Below are 22,408 nucleotides of genomic sequence, written 5' to 3' on the forward strand. Positions count from 1 at the left end.
ATTTTTATTTTTTAAAAAAAATGTTAATACTACTTATAGTAGTATAAGAGGCGTGAATCACGGGTGAGTCGGTGACATCACCATATCTTCACAAAATGGAATTTTCGAACTCTAATAAAATCATATTCATAATGCCCCATGCTCAAATGATAATTATTATGGATATTATTGAAGTGATTGGAGTTCGAAATTAGAATTCCACACTTTTTTTTTTTGACAACAGAATTCCACACATTTGAAACCTATAAATGTGTGAGAGCAAAAAAAAAAACAAAATCATATTCATAATAATATTTACAAACATGCATAACCGATCTTATTGGTTTTAAATTTTGGTCGTATATGGAGTAACAATTGTAGTTACTACCCATTGCATATATTTTAGTTGTTTTGATGCGCATTGATGCTATTATTATGTGAAATAATCTAAAATTCAATTATTTGCTCTATAAATAATATTTGAGAGATACTTAAAATAGATATGTAGGTTGAGATTTGTGGCTTTGCATTTTTAATTTTCAACAAAAAGATAGAATGAATATGATTGAAATTTTCTAATGTGGTCGTGATGTGTAATGATCGTACTACAATAGCGGTGTAATGTTGTTGTAGAGGTTGCCATGTCGGCAATATCGTAGTAGCGTTGGTGTCGGGGTCCAACACTAAATTTAGCGGCTAAATGAGTGTTTTCTAGTAGTGAATTGTGGCCGCAATTGCCTATATATGAGCTTCATTCAATTTCTCTAATTTTTCAAAATCTTAACAATTTGCGCATATGTGAGCTTAATAGATGAAGCTAATGCAATTCTAGAAGGGGAAAAAATTACCAAATTTCCAGCGAGCTTGAACAAGACCAATTTCAGGATTATTGACAAGGAAAGGGATGGTTTGGTAGAGAAAATCAGGTTCTGGTTGAAAATCAGCATCAAAGATGGCAACATAATCACATTGCATGACATAGCTATGCTTTATTCCCTCCTTTAAAGCTCCTGCTTTGTACCCATCTCTGTTGTCCCTCACTTCATATTTTATGTTAACACCTTTGCTTTCCCATTTACGGCATTCCACTTGCACCAACTCCTGAAAATATTTTTGTTGAACGGTTTTTTATTGTTTATAAATATTTCAAATTTCATTTTTAGCCTATTTAAATATTTTTGTCACGGCTTTTGGTCCATGTTTTTATGTCAACTCATGTGTATCTTATTTGAGACCAAAATTTCCTCAAATGTTTTAGAAAAATTTAAAATAAAATTAAGAATATATATATCAGTCGTGATGTAAGAAAAGTCTAACCAAATATTATTTTTACAAAGGATCGAACTCGAGTTTTCCTAAATAATTTTATAGCATATATAGATACCTTGATTGTTGGGTCAGTTGAATCATCAAGGATTTGTATGATGATTCTATGAGAAGGCCATGAGAGTCCACATGCAGCACCAATTGATAGTTGATAAACCTGCATTTATTAGAACCATAGATATATATATAAATGGATTGGCATATGGTATTGGGTTCGGACTTTGGAGTGTTGTTATCTTAAGGTTCGAGGTTTGATTTTCCATGATGCCAATTTCAGTAAGTTAATTTATACAGAACAAAAAAAAACTTTGATTTTAAATGCGACCTCATAAGTGGACGATAAGATTAGTCCCCTTTTAGTCCGTCCTTATACCGGATACCGAATTTTCAAAAACAAGAATATATATAAATGGGAAATTTAAAGAGAGAGATGTGTTTTTATAAGTAAGAGTTCACTTTTCACATTCATTAAATAATTGATGTATTTATTCATAATATAAATTAAATACATCAATTATTCCATAAATCTAGTGATTTTATTTATAAAAAAAATTGTGGCCATAGAGTAAAGTTGAAGACATAGAGTAAAGTTGAAAAATCAGCATCGAACATTCACCTCTCCTTCATTGTACATTGGAATTTGGACAAGAACCATTGGATAATTAGAGTTACCCAATTCAACATCATCCTTAATAGTCTCCCATTTATAACGCTTCTCTGGTTTTCTACCACACAACTTCACAAAACAAATGACAACTCCCATGAAAACTTTCTCAGCAAAATCCATCAATAACATGCATAGGCACAGAAACACTGCCACTGTCAGTATTGGTACGACCAAACCTTCTCTCATATGCTTCCAAACAAACTCAAGTTGCATGACAACTCCTTCACTTGCTACTTGAAATGCCTCCATAAAGAACATTCTTTATTGCCACAAATTGAAAAAGTGTTGTTGAAACTTGAAAGAACACTAGTAGAAGGATAAGGCTTTTCAGAAAGAAAAATACTATAGTAAAAGGATAAGGGACTATGGTGCACATAAATATATTTGTTACTTAGTACATTACATGCATGGTTTGCACATTAAATATTAATGAATTTGTTACTCGGAAAATTAGAAGGACAATTTATTGTAGGACACACTGCATGTGGTTTCCGGCCAAAATTAAATAAATTTACCACATGCTTGCAAGTTGTCATATGTTTTTAGATCTCACTTTCCAACTTATAATTACTAACTTTTCGTGATAAAATATAAGCAAAATTTCACTTCTCAGGTGCATTACATAATCGATATATCAGGTTCATTGCATCATCACGGAGGGAGTATTTGTGTTCATGCATTTAGAATATCGATATAGTAGTTCGATTAAAATCAGACAGTGTAGATTCAATTTCAATATTTTTAATTACAAAATAAAAAATAAAAGATGTATTTTTCTAAACCTTTCAATCAAGATTGAAGGATAGTTGATACCTAAAATGCTCGAATCTATTATCTTTTGGATCAAAGCAAATCTTAATCGGCTGTGAGATGACTTGAATATGTGTTTATAACTGAAGGTAATCCTCATCTTATTACAAACCGGTCTTGTAGGGTTGACTTAAACCCCACTCCTAATTCTAAATGGTATCAGAGCCTCTCCATTTTCGAAGTCCCACATCGATTGCGAAATGGCTTGAATATATTTTTATATGTAAGGGTAATCATCACCTTATAAGCCAATTTTGTAGGCCCAACTCCCAATTACATTGTCCTTTTCTTTAATGCCAAATTATAAGTATGCAATGTATTGTTAATTATTACGTTAGTTTTCCTCCTCGCCAAACTTAAACTCTGAATCTTCATCTTTTTAAATTGGCTTAATTAGTAAAATGGTCCCTTAAAGACATTTTTGGTTTTAGATTGGTCCCTTAAAGAAAAAAAGGTCCAAATAGGTCCCTTAAAGAAAAAAAAGTCTGAATAGGTCCCTTAAAGACATCTCCGTTAATCAGTTTGGTCCCTAAAAAGATGTCTAAATAGGACCAAACTGATTAACGGAGATGTCTTTAAGGGACCTATTCGGACTTTTTTTTCTTTAAGGGACCTATTTGGACCTTTTTTTCTTTAAGGGACCAATCTGAAACAAAAAATATCTTTAAGGGACCATTTTACTAATTAAGCCTTTTAAATTTTAGCTCAGCAAAACTTAATCGATTGAACTTTCCATCCCACTCCATTTCACTTTTCATCCCACTCCATTTCATACATTGTCCTTGGTCACATTAAATGCATTGCACACATGTTCTGTACTGTATAGCGGCTATTCATATCACAACAAAAACATCACAATATAAAATTAAAAACTTGTTTGGTTAATATCATGTATAGAAGTAGCTGGGACAGCAACGACTCTCAAATATCCAGTATAATATCATGTTACTTATATTAATATTAATATAAGACAAAGTTTTCAAAAAAAAAATGTAAGACAATACAAAAAAAGTATTAATTAGTATATGACAAAGCTACAAATTTCACTCGCGTAACAAAATAACGAGGAAAAATGGATATAAATACTGACTAGAAGCAGGTGGGTTTTGGATCTGCTTCACTGTTTCCAAAGTAGCTATGCTAGCTTCAATCCCTCCAACCCAACATCTCTTAAAAGTTCTAAATGAGCCCTACCAATAACACATTTCACCAATAATTATACATCATTATAAATGGGACCCACGAAAACAAAATATGTACTAATGCTTGTTGTAGAACTAGTACCTATTAGGTACTCAAATGAGTATTGCTCCAATGGTAGTACTTAATAAATACTATGAGTACCTAATAGGTACTACACCATTGGAGATGGTCTTATAACTTATGTCTTATAACTTATGACTTATAAGCTAAAAAACTTATTTGGTAACAGTCTTTTCAGAAAGAGCTTATAGCTTATTTTACTAACTTATAGCCTATGTTGCATAGGTGCGGGTACGGTACCGGTATCCGGTACTGGTACCGGTACGTGGTACGACATTCTTAAAAATAAGAGTAGCTTATAAAATAATAGATTTTATTTTAGAGCAGGGAGAAAATAAATGTTAAAATAAGAAAGTTACTTGTAATTAAAAAAATCACTTTTATAAGTTGTATCCAAACAAACTAAAGATTATTTTATTTTAAAAAAGTGATTTTTATTATAATAAACAAACACAAAGTAAATTTAACTTTTCTAAAAATCTCTAGAAACTAATCTCTAAATTATTTTACATCAAAATCACTATTTTTTTAATCTGTAACAAACGGACCCTTAATTAGTAGCTTCTCATTTTTAGCTGTTTTCTGATTATTTTTAGCTGCTGATTATTTTAAAAATCTGTAACAAACAGATGCAAAACAATTAAAAGTGATTATTTTTATAAAAAAAAAGTACTTTTTTTCTAAAATAAACAATAACAAACGACCTGCTTCTCTTCTTATTTATTTTTCTTCCTTTGCTGCTTGCGCCATCTTCTTTTTTTATTCAAAATTTTAATTTTAATTTTTTTATATTTGTAAGGTTATGTCAACAATGACATTTCTTTTTGGGTTGCAAGATATTTTTTTTATATTTCAATTCTTTTATAGTTGACGTACCCGTTTGTTATATTTCAATTTCAAACTCTATGTCAACAATGACATTTCGTTTTGGTTTGTAAAATATTATTTTTTAAGCAATCAAATTTTACGGGATATATATATATATATATATTTAAACTAAAAATATGTATACATATATGCATATAAAAAATGAAAAATTTGGAACTTGAAACGGGTCATGCATGTAGGGTTGGGAACAGGCCAGGTCAGGCCTTGATAGACCTAAGCCTGACCTACGATTTTTCTTCAAGTCTGAGTCTGGCCTACGGCCTATCAAATGTTATGTATTTTGGTCTGGTCTGAGCTTTTTTAAAGTCTGGTCTGGTCTTGTAACCTATTTAAAAGTCTGTGTTACATAAATGTCTCTATATAGTCTTTTTAAATAGGCTAAACATGCCTTAAAAGCCTATTTCACATTTAAATTTTTATAATTTCTTCCACATTAAGAAAAAGCTAATAAAATGATTAGCACAATAATTAAAAGTTAATAAAATAACAAATATGATTAAATAATAATATATGTTTTCTTTGGCAAAAAAAAAAAATATAAATAATAATATTATATAAATAATAATAATTAAATATAAACAGGCCGGCCTATCAGGCTTTGTAAGCTTTTTTAGAAGCATGGGTCTGGCCTATTTATGTAAACAGGTTTTTTTCAAAGTCTAAGCCTGACATTTTTAATAAACAGGCCAGGTCAGGCTTACACAGGCCAGGCCGAATGCGCCTGTAGGCCGCCTGGCCTATTCCCAATCCTACATGCCACTACAAGAAAAATGTGTTGTAGCTTCAAATAAATTAGCGTCTGCCACGACACTGACGCTACTAGCGTTTATATTGCGTCTATACATTGGACGCTATGACTTTTCTATTTTAAATTTTAGTTTTAAATGATTTTTTAAACATAGAGTCCGCTTTTGAAGACGGTACATGGACACTGCAAAAATAAATAAAAACAATGCTACTTAGCGTCTGTTGAGGCTGACGCCATCCATCATTAAATCATTAAATTAAATTGAAAAAGAAAGAGCAAAAACTCTTGTATTTTTTTTCATTAATAATTAATAATTAATCTAACATTCATAAATAAATAAATTTATTAAAAAACAAATCTGTCTCTTCCTCAAATGGTTCCTCTTCTTTGAACCCTAGTTTATCGCGTGTCGTCACCTTCAAACACCTCACCTCACTTCGCCCTCACGCTCATAGCTCAACGCATGGCACATCGTCGATCTGCCTTTCTCCGCCGATCTTGTGTCGTTTCTCAACCCTTCTCAGTCGTTCTCCGCTGATTTGTGACTCATGCTCTCTGGTTGCTTGTCAATATTATGTATGTTAGAGATTCAAGTGAATGATTTTAGGGAAGTAAACTCTTTCAGTTTTATTACTTATTTGTTGATGTTTGATTTTCATGCCTTATTGTTAGCACTTAGATGACTCTTTTTGTTCTATTCTCTAGGTTTGCAAATTTAACTCTCTGGCATTATTTTTATTTTTTGTTATTATCTAATTCATATATATATATATATATATATATATATATATATATATATATTAAAGTTAACTCTCTAGGTTTTCTTGTTTCATTTCTCCAAAAAGAACTGCTGATAAAATTTTATTAGCAGTAGAATGTAGAAACCACTCTATTTTTGTTTTTCATCAAAGTATACATGCAAGAGAAATCACATATTGTTGGCATGTTAGTGTCGAAAGAGATCCCCAATTGAAGGAAGTGAGAAAATCATGGCAATGAACTTTTTATACATATTCAGTATTGTGTGTATTATATAACATATTACTTAAATCTGTTATGATTTGTATTTGCAGAGGTACGTACATGGCTGACATAGGAAAGGTATGGCCTGTGCTGATTTGTATCAAGTTATTATTGACATCTATACGCTCTAAGGTAAGCTCAAACACTCCTCTTTTTTCTAGTAACTTATTAAAATTTGTGTCTCATATGTTATTTTGCTTCTGCTGGGTTGGTGTCCTGTTATTTTGCATTTGATTGTGATAGTAATGTGTTTGTTGGTTGGGTTGGGTTCTTTGTAAGTTGGAGGTTTGGTGTGAGTGCAATTGCATTCACTAGTTTTTTTTTTTTTTTTTCTGTTTAGGTTCTATTAGTCTTGAGCACTTCTCTAATTAGTTTTTTGGTCATATTATGATTATAATAGATCTACTGAGTCTGTACCGACTAACATGTATGGTAACACCAGCAGCTCCACCAACATATCCTGCATCTTATGGATATCTGCCTCCACTGAAATGCAGTGCAGTGCATCAATTTGATTATTTTTTACTGTTGTTTTTTTATATTTTATTTTGGAGTTTCAATAGTCAATGATATGTTGGACAAGTTGATAATTGTAAGTGTGAACGAGCCTTCTTTACTTGTCGATGCTGAAGACCTAGGGATACACATCAAGCTTGATACAAATATATAATGGAACTATTATTGTATCACATCTTTTCTGTTGTGGCTTCTGTCTTATTTATTTTTCTGGTAATGTGGGGGGATAATTATGAAAATGTGATGATATTGCAGATATACTAGTATTTGAATGACCAAAAGCAGCTCATTGATTCGTTGACCTCTTTGCAAGATTGTTCACTTCCATTGAAATACTATCTTAGAGGTTGCTTTATTGTGCTTCAGCACTCCATGTAAGCTCTTTCTCTCTTCTTTCCTCTATTCGTTTTCCAATTTCAGTATTCAATTTCAATTCGAAACCCTTTCCCCTCTATTACTCAATCTCAATTCGCCCTTGACCGGTTGTTGGCTTGATGTGTGAATTTCTTGTTTAGTAGTTCTACTATATGAATTGGATGCAATTCGGAAGATTAGAATTGTTTACCCACTCTTACTCTAATTGTAAGCTGTAGCAGATCTTTTTAATAATAGATATGTTATTTATGCAATAATTTTGCCACTTTGGAGCCAAATTAGCAACATCTAGGAACTTTGTATGTTGAATGCTATTAAATTTCTTTTGCACACAAATGAAATTATGAGTCGTATTATTTATTTGAAAGTGATTCTATTTTGCAATTGACTTTTCATGCTTTTGATATTAATTATTTGTATATTGGAGATATTTTACTTAATATTTTAACATTTCTCTAATAGTAGTGATAATAGTATATCCTCCTATAGTATGATTCTAGCTCTTTGTATACTATGATTGACCTTTTCATCTCATATTAATTTCAATTATTGTTTCTTTACTACAATGTTGTGATTTATTTTCTGTTATAGTATGTTCTTCATGCTGCTGCTGCATAAGTTTTTGGTTTGTGTGCTTCTCAGCGTTTCTGGTTTGCAGTTTAGTTTCTGAAGTCTGAATGTGAACCCTTTACCTTCTCTGCGAGACCACCGTGAGACCACGCGAAAGTTGTTTGCTACGACACCATCACTATCTTCAATCAATGGCTCCAATTGCAGTGAGAGATGTGATTCCAGATGGAACGTTAGCACACCTCAATGACGAACGTAAACCTCAATCTGTTTCTATTAATTCCCTCTCCACCGGTGAAAAAAGTTATCATCATTGTTGTTCTTGGTGCTTTCACTCCCCACTTGAAGGTTAATTTTTACAACTTTCATGTTCAATTTAAGATTCATGAATGCTTCAAAATTGGGGCTTCTTTCTAGACATGGATTATATATGGCTTGTTAGATGGATTTGTATTGTATTTTCTTTTTCTAATTATAAATAAATTGGATTCTATTGACTAAACCACTATGACATGCAACTGAGGATGTTAATATCACTACGACATGCAACTACGGATGTTAATAAAAGAGAAATATTATGCTAAGATGCATCATGTAGTCCTTATAAGTCTATGAAGGTTTGGAAATGAATGTATATGAATAATATCAATTCTAAAACTGAATATAAAACCATTTGCAAGAATGAAATTAGTATTTAAATAGATTATGGTAATTTTATATTTAGGTGAGAGAGATAGTAATTTTAACGAGTATATTGGTAAACATTATGGTCATGACTTATGAGAAATTATGGTTGCCATTATGAAAGATAATAATTTTTTGATATATTTTGAGCAATATAAGTGACTTTCATTGATGCCTTTTTAAAAGAAAAATAGGACTAAAGTGTTGGCTCAGTGTATTTGTGTTCTAGTTTGGTGGTGTTGAGTTAATTCAATGTATTTGTGTACTGGTATCCAAGTTTGGTGGTGTTGAGTTAAGGGTTTGGTGGTGTTTGTGTAATATAGCTTTGGTTTTCCTTATAATATTAATAATTAATGGTTGAGAGTTCTGAACTATTATTATGCATTTCAAGTTGATAAAGTTTATCGGTAAATATGAATATCATATCTAAATTAGTTGATTATCTTATTTTGTTTTTGCTATGATTTGATGGGTTCATAAACACTTTGAATTTGATCCGATAGGTATTGCCATGCACGCCCCCCTCATTCTTTTCAATTGTTCCTCAAATCAAGTGGATTGATCTCTTGGAAGAGAAAATTTCATCAAATGGTTAGTAGAGAATAAACTCATAAATTTTATTCATACTTATAAATCATGAGCACATATTGTTTTATTGCTTACTTGCACATGATATTGCATGTTAGTTTTGCTAGTGGCATAGTGTTGATATTATGGAACGCTTAAATTTGACATTTTCAACAAGTATTACTAATCCAAGGATGGGATATAAGTTCTACTGATGACATAAGAATCACACGATCTCATTGATGTCAAAGAGTAGAGTCATGCACTAAGTCTAGGACTTATTACATATTCACTAGTGTTTTGCAATCAATAGCATTTGCATTGGAGTCTCTGCATTTGGGTAGGTGCTTTCAAGTCTTCTATACTCACTTTGAAACTGAATTTATAAATTTTGGCTAGGTGCTTTTGGGGTTTGTATTGATATTGGTGTCATATCCATTTACAGGAACATCTGGAACATATGAGCCAATTGACACAATGAAGACAGTCAAAGAAGATGATGAAAGTTGCACATCATTGCCACTATTTGAGCACTTGTACCAAAATGTCTTGCTTTATGCTTGATTAGTATAATTGAATCTGTTAGCATCAATGTATAGGTAGGTTTTTTTTTGCAATTGATGCAATCATTTGCATAGGTTGTTGGTAGGCGAATTTCTATTAGACTAGTGGACTTTTAAGTTTTTCTAGATTCATCATAGGCATATTGGTCCAAGGATGGGATATAAGTTCTACTGATGACATTATTTTTGTTGCATTTCAAGGTTAATTGCATAAATACAATTGTATTCTTTTTGCCTTATCATCATAGGATATTTATCTTCTTGGCTTTCTTTTATGCCTGACACTTCATATTATCTTTGGTTTTGATGATTATATTGGTAGAGATGTATGGTTGTGAGAAACTATGGTTGCAACTATGAAAGATAATTTTTTGATGTATTTTTAGTAAGAGTTTAATTGTTGTGCACCGTCGGTGTAAATTATTTTTACACATACATCCAATGACGCGTTGCCACGTCATTTAATGAATGTGACACATCATGTGTTTTTAATGACCATACATGATGTGTCGGTTTTTTATTGGACGCATGTGCAAAATAACTTTACACCGACGGTGCATATAAATTAAATTCTTTTAGTAATATAGGTATTTGCCTTTCTAGTATCAGTTATTGGAAAGAAAAAAAAACCAGAAGCGTCTGCTTAAGCTGATGCTATATAATTCAGAAACTAACGTATAACATCGCATCATGAACAGACGCTACCGTTAGCGTCTGCCAAGCGGACTCTACAGCTGACATTGTATGGCACCAATATATATCAATAGCGTCACCCAAAAACCGAAGCTACTAGCGTCTGCCTATATACATGTCACTAGCTTCAACTTAGCGTCTAATAAAACGGACGCCAAATAGCGTCTACTGGACGCAACTGTCTAGCTTCGGGCATTTAAGTGTCCGCCACGATGTGGACACTAAGCAGACGCTAATTACACTATAGCGTCCGTTTTTTGCCATTTAGCTTCTCATGCATGTAGGGTTGGGAACAGGCCAGGTCAGGCCTTGATAGACCTAAGCCTGACCTACGATTTTTCTTCAAGTCTGAGTCTGGCCTACGGCCTATCAAATGTTATGTATTTTGGTCTGGTCTGAGCTTTTTTAAAGTCTGGCCTGGTCTTGTAACCTATTTAAAAGTCTGTGTTACATAAATGTCTCTATATAGTCTTTTTAAATAGGCTAAACATGCCTTAAAAGCCTATTTCACATTTAAATTTTTATAATTTCTTTCACATTAAGAAAAAGCTAATAAAATGATTAGCACAATAATTAAAAGTTAATAAAATAACAAATATGATTAAATAATAATATATGTTTTCTTTGGCAAAAAAAAATATATAAATAATAATATTATATAAATAATAATAATTAAATATAAACAGGCCGGCCTATCAGGCTTTGTAAGCTTTTTTAGAAGCATGGGTCTGGCCTATTTATGTAAACAGGTTTTTTTCAAAGTCTAAGCCTGACATTTTTAATAAACAGGCCAGGTCAGGCTTACACAGGCCAGGCCGAATGCGCCTGTAGGCCGCCTGGCCTATTCCCAATCCTACATGCATGGCCTTGCCCAACCCACAAGGAGCTCTGCCCCTTCGAACAATAATCTTTAATTTTGAAGATAACAAATTATATAAGAGAACAATTTATTCTCCAATGTATGTTTCAATGTGTAGAACGTGTGTACGGTTAGGATTGAAATCAAGCAAAGGATTGTTAGAAGTGAATCTTTGAGCAAATAAAAGAGGTTTGGAGTTTGATTTTCACCTTTCAGCAAAAATTAATTACTAACTAGTATTCTTTCGTCCTAAAATATAAGTAAAAATAAGTCAAAAAAACTTAATGTATTTGATTAAAGATTTGGACCAAATACATTCATTTTTGTTGACCAACTTTTACTTATATTTTAGGAGGAAAAAGTATTATTTAGTAAAAGAAAATTACTAACTACTAATATAGACCGTTTAAAAAAAATTAAATGTGACAACGTAAAACATAAATTTTCAAATCATCACAGTTGTCTCTCATCATAATACACAAAAGAGGAGTGCTATATCCAGCGAATGGGTGTTTCACGAAATTTCACGACCCCTATATACAACACAATTGCAAAACAGTTTGGGTAACACATAAATTCCAGATTTGACGGAATACAGGTAGGTGTGGTGTTATGTGGCTAAATTGCACTATCGTGATGGATTCGTGAAAAAATCCTTCGCTGTATATATCATTTTCCTACACAAAATACACATGGTGCAAGTTTTATGCAACAATTAATTTCTACAAAACATTAGTATACAAGTTATGCACGACATTCGTACACAATAACACCAAGATAACATTGTAGTTATCCTATGTTCTCTTTTCAATTTTAATTATAAACAAATTTTTACTTTAGATTTACCGAATAACTAGCAGGACACCGGTGCGACACGGCGTTGCTGCTCTTCACTTGGTAACATGAAATAGTTATTTATTGGGAAGTAAATTAAAAGATAAAAAAATTAGAAAGGATATAATATTTGATAAAAAAAAATAGAAAAGGGACAATGGTAAAACCATAAAAAAAATATAAAAAAAAAAAAAACTTAGGTATCCGTATTAATATATGAATATAAATCTCGTTAAAAAAAATATATGAATATAATTATAGATAGGAAAATGCTAAACAGTGCCCCCGGGACACTGGTTAAGCATGTTAAAATAGAAATTTTGTCTCGAAATGCGTACATTCAATGCCTCAAAAGTACAAAAAGTTGTCTTTTCAATATAAATTTTATTTTTTATTTCCTTTTTAGGTATACTTAACAAGTGCCCCGGGGGCACTGTTTAGCATGACCCTTATAGATAATGTAGAAATTATGAAAAAATAGTCTACCTTATTAATATATTAGTAAAAACATTGGTTTTGTAAAAATCACCAAAAACTTATGGCCATGTATTCAATATATGAGTATAAATATAGTTCCGTAAAAATTATTAGAAAATATAGGTCTCACAAAAATCATCAAAATAATTAGGTCACCATATTCAATATTAAATATGAGTATAACCCGTAAATTTGTAAAAAAAAAATAGCCAAAATAAAAAAATAGGTTTCCATGATAATATATGAGTATAAATATAGGTTCCGCATATATTATAAAAGAACGTGCAAGCTTATTAATATGAGTAAAAAACATGTCCCACAGAAATTACACAAAACATTAGGTCATTGTATTAACATATGAGTATAAATATAGGCAGAGCTTTCGGCGACATGTGGTGAGACAAATTGGAAATGGTCGAAATACAAATTTTTGGTTGGATAAATGGGTTCCGAATAATGTAGAGCTTCTACACTCGGCTTCAAGGGATCACATTGACACTACTCTTTCTGTTAGAGATGTTTTGAACCAGGATGGAGATTGGGATGTGAGATTTTTTAGTGAGAACCTTTCGAATGACATTGTGAGTCAAGTGATGGCCCTTCCGGCCCCTACCGACGTTGACGGTCCTGATACTTTAGGGTGGGATAGAACCAACACACATCAGTTTACTGTTCGAAGTGCTTACACATTGCAACATGTTATTGCTATGCCGCTTGTGGCTAAGGGTGATTGGAAAACTTTATGGGGTTGGAAAGGACCCCACCGTATCCAAACTTTTATGTGGTTAGCTGCCCATGAGTGTATTCTCACCAATGCTGGCAGAAGCAAGTGGGGAGTGGGAATTTCTCCTACATGCGCCAGTTGTGTGAGGGAAGATGAAACTACCCTACATATCGTTCATTATATGACAATTGACAAACAATAATATATATGTTGTACTTATTAAACGTTGATGTCTCGTTTGGTAAATTCATACAACGACATTACAATCTGATAGCGTGCTTATAAAAAAAAAACAATCCGATAGTGTTGTGACTGTGAGTTTGACCCTATGTCTAGAAATGAAAGTTCACAAATAATATTATTCTCGTTCCTTTAAGTAAAAAGTCTTTCTCGGGCGCTTTCTAAAGTAAAAGCAAGTCCGAGAAAGTCGATCTTCTTATATATTGTATTAAACTAATTAAAAAAACTATATTTTCCTTTGATATTAGATGGGTGTAATGCATCCTACCATAATATCCATAAAATTTTAAATAATATAGACATAGAAATAGACATGTAAAAAGGAGATCCAATATTATGAAACTTTATATAATCTATTCCATATATAAGTTGTTTATTTCTTCAAACAATTAATACAATGTAAAGAGAAAAAAGAATGAAAAGTATTTAAAAAAATCAAAGAAAATACAAAATCTTAAAAATAATCTTCCAATCAAATGCTCCTATGTATCCCTACATAACCTTAAATAATAACCCTTTATATTTTCCTTCTTTTCTACAAACAAACTTTAGTTTTTCTAGTGTAACAAATCATGCCATGAAATTACAATATATATCAAGTAGATATAAATTTAAGTCACAAAAACCGAAATTGATGACAGAAGCATTGCTAATGTCAAGTTCTTCTAGGAGTTGGGAAGAAATATGCCAATATATCCAAATGCCATAATGAAGAATGCAAATGCTTGGATGTATAGGAATATGAAGAAGTGATTTTTCCCATACATAAGATCATAGCAACCACAGAAGATGAGGTAGAATCCAACAAGAAGTTCTAACATGTGAATCCTAATAATTTAACACAAACACAAGAAAGTATATATATAGGTAAGTACTTAAATATCACTAACAAAAGAAAATTATTGAAATATAATCAAAAAAGTATATGGAAGAAACTTATAGACTTTTTTTTACTTATATTTGATACCGAATGGAGTAATATTCTACTCATTTTATACCTGTCTCCGATCCTAACTCGAAACTTTTTTAGTCCTTTACCGATAGCTTTATTACCCTTGAGAGCATCTCCAAGTTTTTCAGTGACAATCCATTCATTCACTCTACTAGCCTCTAGTAGACCAATAATTGTTGCCTTTGTTCTATGTAGAGACATAGTATTCTCAAAGAGGATCCAAAAGACAAGTAAATGGAGTGACCTGAAAAATGAGAAAAACATTGAGTAATTAACTTCAACAAGGTTCTGATTTCAAAACAAGTTCATTGTATTTCTCCATGGATTATATATACTATACTTTTGTTTGTGAAATTGGATTGTAAGAACATATCCAATGGAGCTACTTATTAAGGTTTTATACCTATAAGACAACTAAGCAACAGTTTCATATTATTATCATTTCACTAGAGCTCAGCTTGGTGTCACTTTTCGTTTGTTAAAATTAAACAATATTATTTACAAAAAAAAAATGGTACATTTGAAAGAAAAATATATTTTCTTGTGTAAGCTAGAATAGATGGTAAGTCTGACTTGTTGATATTGTGATTGACCCAAAAAAAGTTCACTCTATAACTTTAACATCGTGATTTTGTCAAACTTGGTGCATTTAGAGTTGACGTGACGAAAATAGAAGAAAATTGAGTAAAAAGGACCTTGGAGTTCCAACAGCATTTAGAAGGGTGATGATGGAAGGGATATAAACAGCTCCCCATTTAGGGACCACAACCTCAGGCAATACAACAGTTGCAGGTAACACAATGCAATAGAACACAAATGTATTTATGTGTGCCACAATCTTCCGAACAAAGAAAAAACTGTAAACAACATATATCTTCTTTGACAAAGAAACTTTCTGCAATGAACAAATTAACAAATTAAATACATGAATTTATATAATATATATTAAATCATAACCACTCAATTTACTCAAGGGATCAACTAATTACCTTGTTTGTGATAATCTCCCTAATCATTTTTCTGAAAAGATTAGCTGGCCCACATGTCCATCGATGTTGTTGGTACCTATAGGCCTTTAAAGTACTCGGCAATTCATTTTTAACCTATAGACCAATACATATAACATATATCAAGAAAATCATATATTATGAAACAAAACGTAATGTCACACTACTTCACATTAAATTTTCGTAACAATGTAAAGAGATATGATTAATTTTGAGATTGAATTAAGAAAATAAAACCTGTAAATTGGAGAGGTATAAGAATTTCCATCCTTTGAGACTAGCACGTACAGCCAAGTCCATATCTTCCACTGTGGTCCTATCTTTCCATCCACCAGCTTCATTCAATGCTGAAATTCTCCATACCCCCGCAGTCCCTGTGTCAAGTACATCATTTATAATTTAATTTAAAAATCTATTAATCTAATTTAAAAAGAAAATTGATGAAATTGTTTTAGTTGATTAATTACCATTGAAACCAAAGAAGGCATAAGTGGAAGAGCCCACTTCTTGTTCCACTGTAAAATGATAATCAAGTGACATCTCTTGCATTCTTGTCATTAAACATTCATCCGCATTCACTAGAAACAAAAGGGACAAAAAACACATTGTTAATAATTTAATTAACGCAACAACCTTGCTGCCATGAAATTTAATTACTACTACTAATTAGGAATCATTTTGCAGTACAGTACGAATATTAATTCATGACTCATTACTAATAGGTGTATAAACAGTAACCGGAAACCAACTCCAACCATAAATACGACCATTATTTAATCAACTATCAGTTTATTTATAGTGTGACGATGACTTCTCATGAGAAACTGTGTTCAAAATAAAAAAATTGTACTTTGTTACGAGTTGGGAGTTGGGATCCTCTCCGTTTCTTATTATTTCCATTTTTTTCATTATCAAAATTTTTAAATATTTTGGGATGTATGAAAGATTTTTGGACACATTTAAATATTTAATGTCATTCTTTTGCATTTATATTCTCAAAACTATATAATAATAATAATAATAAAATAAATGGAAAAATTTGGAAATGAAGAGGATACTAACTCTTTATTACTTATTATATTATACAAAACAAACAAACGTAGAAAAGAATAAAATAATACTAGTCATTCAATTCACGCACTATGTGGAACCTACCTCAACCCCAATCAAAAACTAGCTACAGTTTTTTCTTTTACAAAAATGTTATATGGAGTATGGACACCCATTTAACACTTGGTTAGTGGTTCATCACGTGCAAAAATTTAGTTAATTTTGTTGTGTAGTTGATTAATTTAGATTACATTGAAAATTGTGGTTAATTTTGTAAATGAGTTAAATATAATTTTATTAGTATATCGACTATCTACTTAACAAAAAATTAAAAGGTAATTATTCATAATTTGAAAATATTTATCCATTAATTAATGAAAACAAACCACGTAAGTGAATTTGCATGTGGTATCCACAACTAATTTGTAACAAACTTTTGAATTTGCATATGTGAATTGCATTACTTCTTCTTATCGGTTGATGGATAAATACTCTCAAATCGTAAAAGGATAAATTAGAAAGAAAAAAACCCTAAAATTCATCATTTTTTTTTTGCATGTAATTAAACGGTGTAGGATAAAAAGGTGTCCATGTACAATTATAACACCACAACAATCACGGTATATTACCGTGATTTTAGTCCAAGATTTTCCATAAATTTACCATAAGCTACAGCTTCAAGAAGACATGCGTTCAGCGTTGATATCGTGAGACTATAATCACAATTAATGTAATTTTGTTAAATTTGTCAATGTTGTTAAGATTAGTTGATTCAGAAAAGGAAAGAAGAGAAAGAAAATACCAAATTTCCAACGTGCTTGAACAAGACCAATTTCAGAATTATTAACAAGGAAAGGGATGGTTTGACAAAGAAAATCAGGTTGTGGTTGAAAATCAGCATCAAAGATGGCAACATAATCACATTGTTTGACATAGCTATGTTTCATTCCCTCCTTTAGAGCACCTGCTTTATACCCATTTCTGTTGTCCCTAACTTCATACTTTATGTTCACACCTTTGCTTCTCCATCTTAGGCATTCTACCTGTACCAACTCCTGCAAAAAAAAAAAATATATATATAACTTCACAATTACCTTTAATATAAACTTAACCCCATCATTAGTCATATGATTTACCCTACTACTTGAAAATGTTAATGAGATCTACTTCTCAATTTATCTGGTATTCCCAATTTACCAACCTCTCTACGTAAAAAGCGAGTGTATAAATTAGCAAAATTAAAACACCGTTGTTCGCTAGCTGTCTCATGAGTGTGGAAAATTGCAAAAATTGAAAAATCACATTTCCATTCTATGATGCGAACTAGTTCACCATATAAAAATTAATTTTTTTGTCCCCTTTATCTTATAGGCAGCAATATAATGAATTAAATTGTATTAATATTGATAGATTACATAGAATATTTATAATTAATATTTGTAATTTGTAATTATATCTGTATCTTTTCCATTTATAGAAAATTCAATACCTTCCTAATCTTTTTTAAGCAAATCATTTATGTATAGATGTAAATAAGGAAGTAAATTATACACATAAACAAATATAAATTCACATTAAATAGCAAAATGTATTTTAGTTTGCATTCTAAGTAAGTTCGCACTCTAAGTAGCCAGTGACAATATTTTTAGTTCAAACCCAACTTTTGCGCCCCATGACCGAGGTATTTCGGGGGCGCGAAAATTACCATTCAATGTTAATATTAGAGACAAAAAAAAACACTAATTTGGGCTCCAATTTTAACTTTTATAATACTTATCGATGAAATTAAACACATTTCATATTTTGTCATCTTTGATTTTGCGTCAGTAAAGAGTTTTTTTAAATGTGCACAAACTGTAATTTAAGACACACAAAGTGCACATGAATATTGTAGCATATAGATACCTTGATGGTTGGATCAGTTGAATCATCAAGAATTTGTACGATGATTCTATGAGAAGGCCATGAGAGTCCACATGCAGCACCAATTGATAATTGATAAACCTGCATTTAGAATTACAACCATATATAAATGTCAAATTCAAAGAGAGAATAAACAAAACATAACATTAAAATTGTAAAAATCAGCATTGAAAATTCACCTCTCTTTCATTATACATTGGAACTTGAATAAGAACCATTGGGTAATTAGAGTTTCCCAACTCAACATCTTCCTTAAAAGTCTCATATTTATAACGTTTCTCTGGTTTTTTACCAAACAACTTCACCAAACAAATCACAATTCCCATGTAAACTCTTTCAACAAACATCATCAATGACATGCCTAGGCACAAAAACACTGCAATTCTGAGTAATGGCACGATCAATGGTTCTCTGATTTGTCTCCAAACAAACTCAAATTGTATACTAAGTCTGTCCCTAACGTCTTGAAAAGCATCCATTTTTTACTTCAATTTTTTATTTTTTTTTAATATCACAAATAGGAAGGATAATGACCCACTTGGTTGAAATGAAATGGGATTGAATAAATTGACAAACTTTGGTTACAAAAATGGTGTAATTTTGTTTTTGTTTCAAGAATCATGCAAACAAGGTAATGCAAGCATGCTTCTGAGAGAGAGAGAGAGAGAGAGAGAGAGAGAGAGAGAGAGAGAGAGAGAGAGAGAGAGAATGAGTTTTGTAAGAGCTATGGCACTCTGACAGTGAGAGAGTGCTATGTTTATGTTGCTTTGTTCTCTCTGTTGGGAAGTGTTTGCATTTTATAGTGGGTACTGAAGCACTCTGCCTCAAAACCCTCCTAACTGTTGCAGCTACAAGAGTTAGCGTGACCAAAATGTGTTGGTAATTGACTAATCGGTGCGGCTCTCTTCTAACTTAACCAAGGTCTTGGGTTCGATCTCTATCTTGGTCATGCAGCAGTGTTAAAATTCTTAGGGAGAGTTTGCCATCTATACGGGTCCCACAAAGGGCACATGATAAGATACCTAAATATAGAAATTTAGCATTTAATGATACAAAATATTAAATGTTAAAAGAGTTGATTACACGATTTTCAAGAGCATATTTTCACATTCATCTCATTAAAATGTGCCTTAAGGGCACAAGTTAATATTTTCCTAACTTTAAAACTAAAATTAAAGTTGTTTGGTAAATCTTACTTTTTTAAGGTTTTTTCTAATTAACCCTCACATAAATGGAGGGTAAGTGCCCTATGCTGACATGACACCAATTAAATTCAGCCATATGTATCCAAGTCAAACACAAATAATTTTGACAACTTTAATTTTCAAATAATTATATTTTAGGTAACTACTTGTTACTAATTATATTTTAGCTTACACATATTCTTATCCTTTACTAAAAAAATACTTTTCGAAAATATTATTCATCTTTTCTTACGGATTCATCTTTTCTTTTTTCGTAAGATCAAATTTTTTCGCCGGCGCTTCGCTTGTCGCCGCTGCTTCACTTGTCGTCGTCGCTTCTTCACTTGTGATCCTTGAAGATCGCCGCTTCCTTAGGCTCTGGAATCACTTCTCCATCATCGGTCTCTTCACAATTGTCTTTCAGAATTTTGTTTCGGCTACGTTTGTTCCAGAATCGGTTCATCTAGATAACATTGATTTTATTTTTTATTCTCTTGTACGTTTTAATCATTATTTGTCAATTTAACAATTCAAATAGCAATTACAAATCCCTCAAGGAATTAAATCGAAGCGACGACGACAAGTGAAGCGGCGGCGACAAGCGAAGCGCCGACGAAAAAATTTGATCTTAAGAAAAGATGAATACGTAAGAAAAGATGAATAGGATTTGTGAAAAATGTTTTTTAGTAAATGATAAGAATATGTGTAATGTAAAATATAATTAATGAAAAGTAGTAACCTAAAGTATAATTATTTGAAAATTAAAGTAGTCAAAATTATATTTTGATAAAAAAATATTTATGTTTGACTTGGACACATATATGGCTGAATTTGATTGGTCATGTCAGCATAGGGCATATACCCTCAATTTATGTGAGGGTAGAGAAGTAGTCACCTTTTTTTAATAAAAAAAAAAGTTAAAAGTTATTTTTTTATTATTATTGTTATAAGGACAAAACTTATATACTGTACCATATGTCCTGTTTTACTGTTACCCAATTACAATACAACACCTGTAACATATATTCCACGTCACACGTTTTCTCTTAACCCTTATTTTTCCGTTAATTGGCTTGGTCTTTCTCTCTCGGTTGCAGGTAGTGGTACTCATAAAAAACAAATGCTAATAATCATCACATTAATAAAGAAAAACTCAATCTCAAATACTATACTATTAACATAAAATTAATCAAGGAAATAAATAATCAAGATAACAGGCTAACTTGATTATAATACTCATCCTTCTAATCAATTATCTTTTCTTGACTTCAAAATTGAATTTAAACAAAATCCCCAAATGGCATGGAATTCCCCAGATCTCAGTCAAATTGAAGTCCCTTATCCTCACTTTTCCAGCGAACCCACTGTTCCACTATTCTTCCATATTTCCATCGTGTAATTCATCTTTTACTCGCCGATTGTTTCCATCTTTTACTGTTGTGTCAAGACTCATAGACATGAACAAAGGTCACCACCGCCTTTGTTGCTTTGCTCGCCGATTGTTTTGAAAATTTCGGTAACGGTGACGACGTAATTTTTGTTGAAATTAAAATCTGAGGTGGAATAAATTAAGCCAGGTGTAGGGTTTTAATTGGTAAACAGGAAGAACAATATCTATAGAACTGTTTCTAAGTTTTGTCCTTGTTATAATATGGTTAAAAGATATGTTTAATAATATATTATAATTTTTCTTAAAATATATAAGCTATTTTTTTTACTAGAGCTTTTAAAAATTGTTGTTTGGTCTAGCTTCTGACAACAATTTTTTAGTAAACCTTTGATATATATGTCAGAAAATGTAAATGTAAGTAAAGATTGTTCAAAAAAAAGGGAAGAAAAAAAATAAAAGACTACTAAAGACACTTTTTTAGTCCTCTAAATATATTTTTTTAAACTTTGATCGCTATAAATTTTCTGTTTTCATTTTTAGTTTTTTCTCAATAATAATCATAGACCACATCTTCCTTGACTATTTTTATGATTCCCTCTTTGTCAAAATTAATGCTTTCCTTTTATTTTTATTCTATCAATTAAGGATCAAAATCATTCAATTTTCTTTTATCAACAAAAAAAAAATTCTATTAAGGAATGACATATATCCCTAAATCAAAATCGTTAGGAAGAAGAAGAAAAAGGTTCTTGACATTCTTCTTGAGGGTTAGGTTTGGGCCTATCCCAGGATTACTTAATCTTAAGGAATGACACTTGACTCCATCTTTTTCTAGGTCTTAGCGTGCATAGGAAGTTTAGGATAGGCTGAGTGTTAATTTGACATGATGTTGTGTGATCTATTTGCAACTCTCGAAATGATCTAATTTTTGCTATGGGAACCCTGTCTGTCAACACTTTGGTTGAAAAGGTGAATTTTTCATCGTGAAAGTGATTATTGGCCAAAAATTCTAGTAACACATGCTCGCTCTATAAGTGGGAAGTACACTGAAATCGATAAAGATTGGTGGGATGTGGGATTTGGATACTGATGTCTC

General features: G+C 31.5%; 2 protein-coding genes and 1 long non-coding RNA gene across 10 annotated transcripts in view; 1 reads left to right on the forward strand and 2 right to left on the reverse strand.

Moving 5' to 3' along the window:
• Positions 1 to 2,376, reverse strand: part of LOC123904271 (glucomannan 4-beta-mannosyltransferase 9-like) — a 92,590-nt gene extending 90,214 nt beyond the window's left edge. For 3 of the 5 annotated variants that reach the window (XM_045953961.1, XM_045953972.1, XM_045953974.1), the window contains exons 1-3: positions 1,922 to 2,376; positions 1,364 to 1,462; positions 828 to 1,080 (exon numbers count right to left, since the gene is read on the reverse strand). In XM_045953961.1, the coding sequence (XP_045809917.1) occupies positions 828 to 1,080; positions 1,364 to 1,462; positions 1,922 to 2,230 (661 nt within the window). In that variant the 5' untranslated portion in view covers positions 2,231 to 2,376. The remainder of the gene's footprint in view (positions 1 to 827; positions 1,081 to 1,363; positions 1,463 to 1,921) is intronic. The other 2 variants (XM_045953957.1, XM_045953965.1) reach the window with 1 other exon arrangement.
• Positions 2,377 to 6,046: 3,670 nt separating this feature from the next.
• LOC123904303 lies at positions 6,047 to 10,218 on the forward strand. Of its 4 annotated transcripts, XR_006808248.1 has the most exons (6): positions 6,047 to 6,257; positions 6,755 to 6,836; positions 7,476 to 7,594; positions 8,254 to 8,513; positions 9,353 to 9,440; positions 9,862 to 10,218. It is a non-coding gene; the product is annotated as an uncharacterized LOC123904303 (long non-coding RNA). The 4 variants fall into 4 exon arrangements; XR_006808247.1 differs by lacking the exon at positions 6,047 to 6,257 and having other exon boundaries at positions 6,507 to 6,836; positions 8,238 to 8,513; XR_006808249.1 differs by lacking the exon at positions 6,047 to 6,257 and having other exon boundaries at positions 6,509 to 6,836; positions 8,259 to 8,513.
• A 4,253-nt stretch (positions 10,219 to 14,471) lies between these two features.
• On the reverse strand, positions 14,472 to 19,213 carry LOC123904321 (glucomannan 4-beta-mannosyltransferase 9-like). The gene is made up of 9 exons (XM_045954002.1): positions 18,918 to 19,213; positions 18,721 to 18,819; positions 17,618 to 17,870; positions 16,233 to 16,343; positions 16,003 to 16,139; positions 15,748 to 15,861; positions 15,454 to 15,653; positions 14,805 to 15,002; positions 14,472 to 14,634 (listed from the first exon to the last, which is right to left on the reverse strand). The coding sequence occupies exons 1-9, from the start codon at positions 19,095 to 19,097 to the stop codon at positions 14,472 to 14,474; spliced, it is 1,455 nt and encodes a 484-aa protein (XP_045809958.1). The 5' UTR covers positions 19,098 to 19,213.
• Between the last annotated feature and the right edge of the window lie 3,195 nt (positions 19,214 to 22,408).

Source organism: Trifolium pratense, linkage group LG1, assembly GCF_020283565.1.
Source record: "Trifolium pratense cultivar HEN17-A07 linkage group LG1, ARS_RC_1.1, whole genome shotgun sequence".
NCBI lineage: Eukaryota > Viridiplantae > Streptophyta > Magnoliopsida > Fabales > Fabaceae > Trifolium > Trifolium pratense.

Bases quoted from the DNA above. Each gene is read 5' to 3' on its own strand.
- LOC123904321 (XM_045954002.1), bottom strand. From the start codon at position 19,097: ATGTCATTGATGATGTTTGTTGAAAGAGTTTACATGGGAATTGTGATT. The intron at 16,344-17,617 runs GTATTTTCTTTC...TTTTGTTTCTAG, and splicing joins TCAAGCACGTTGGAAATTTG to TGAATGCGGATGAATGTTTA. The intron at 15,003-15,453 runs GTCCTTTTTACT...CTCATTTTTCAG, and splicing joins AATGCTGTTGGAACTCCAAG to GTCACTCCATTTACTTGTCT.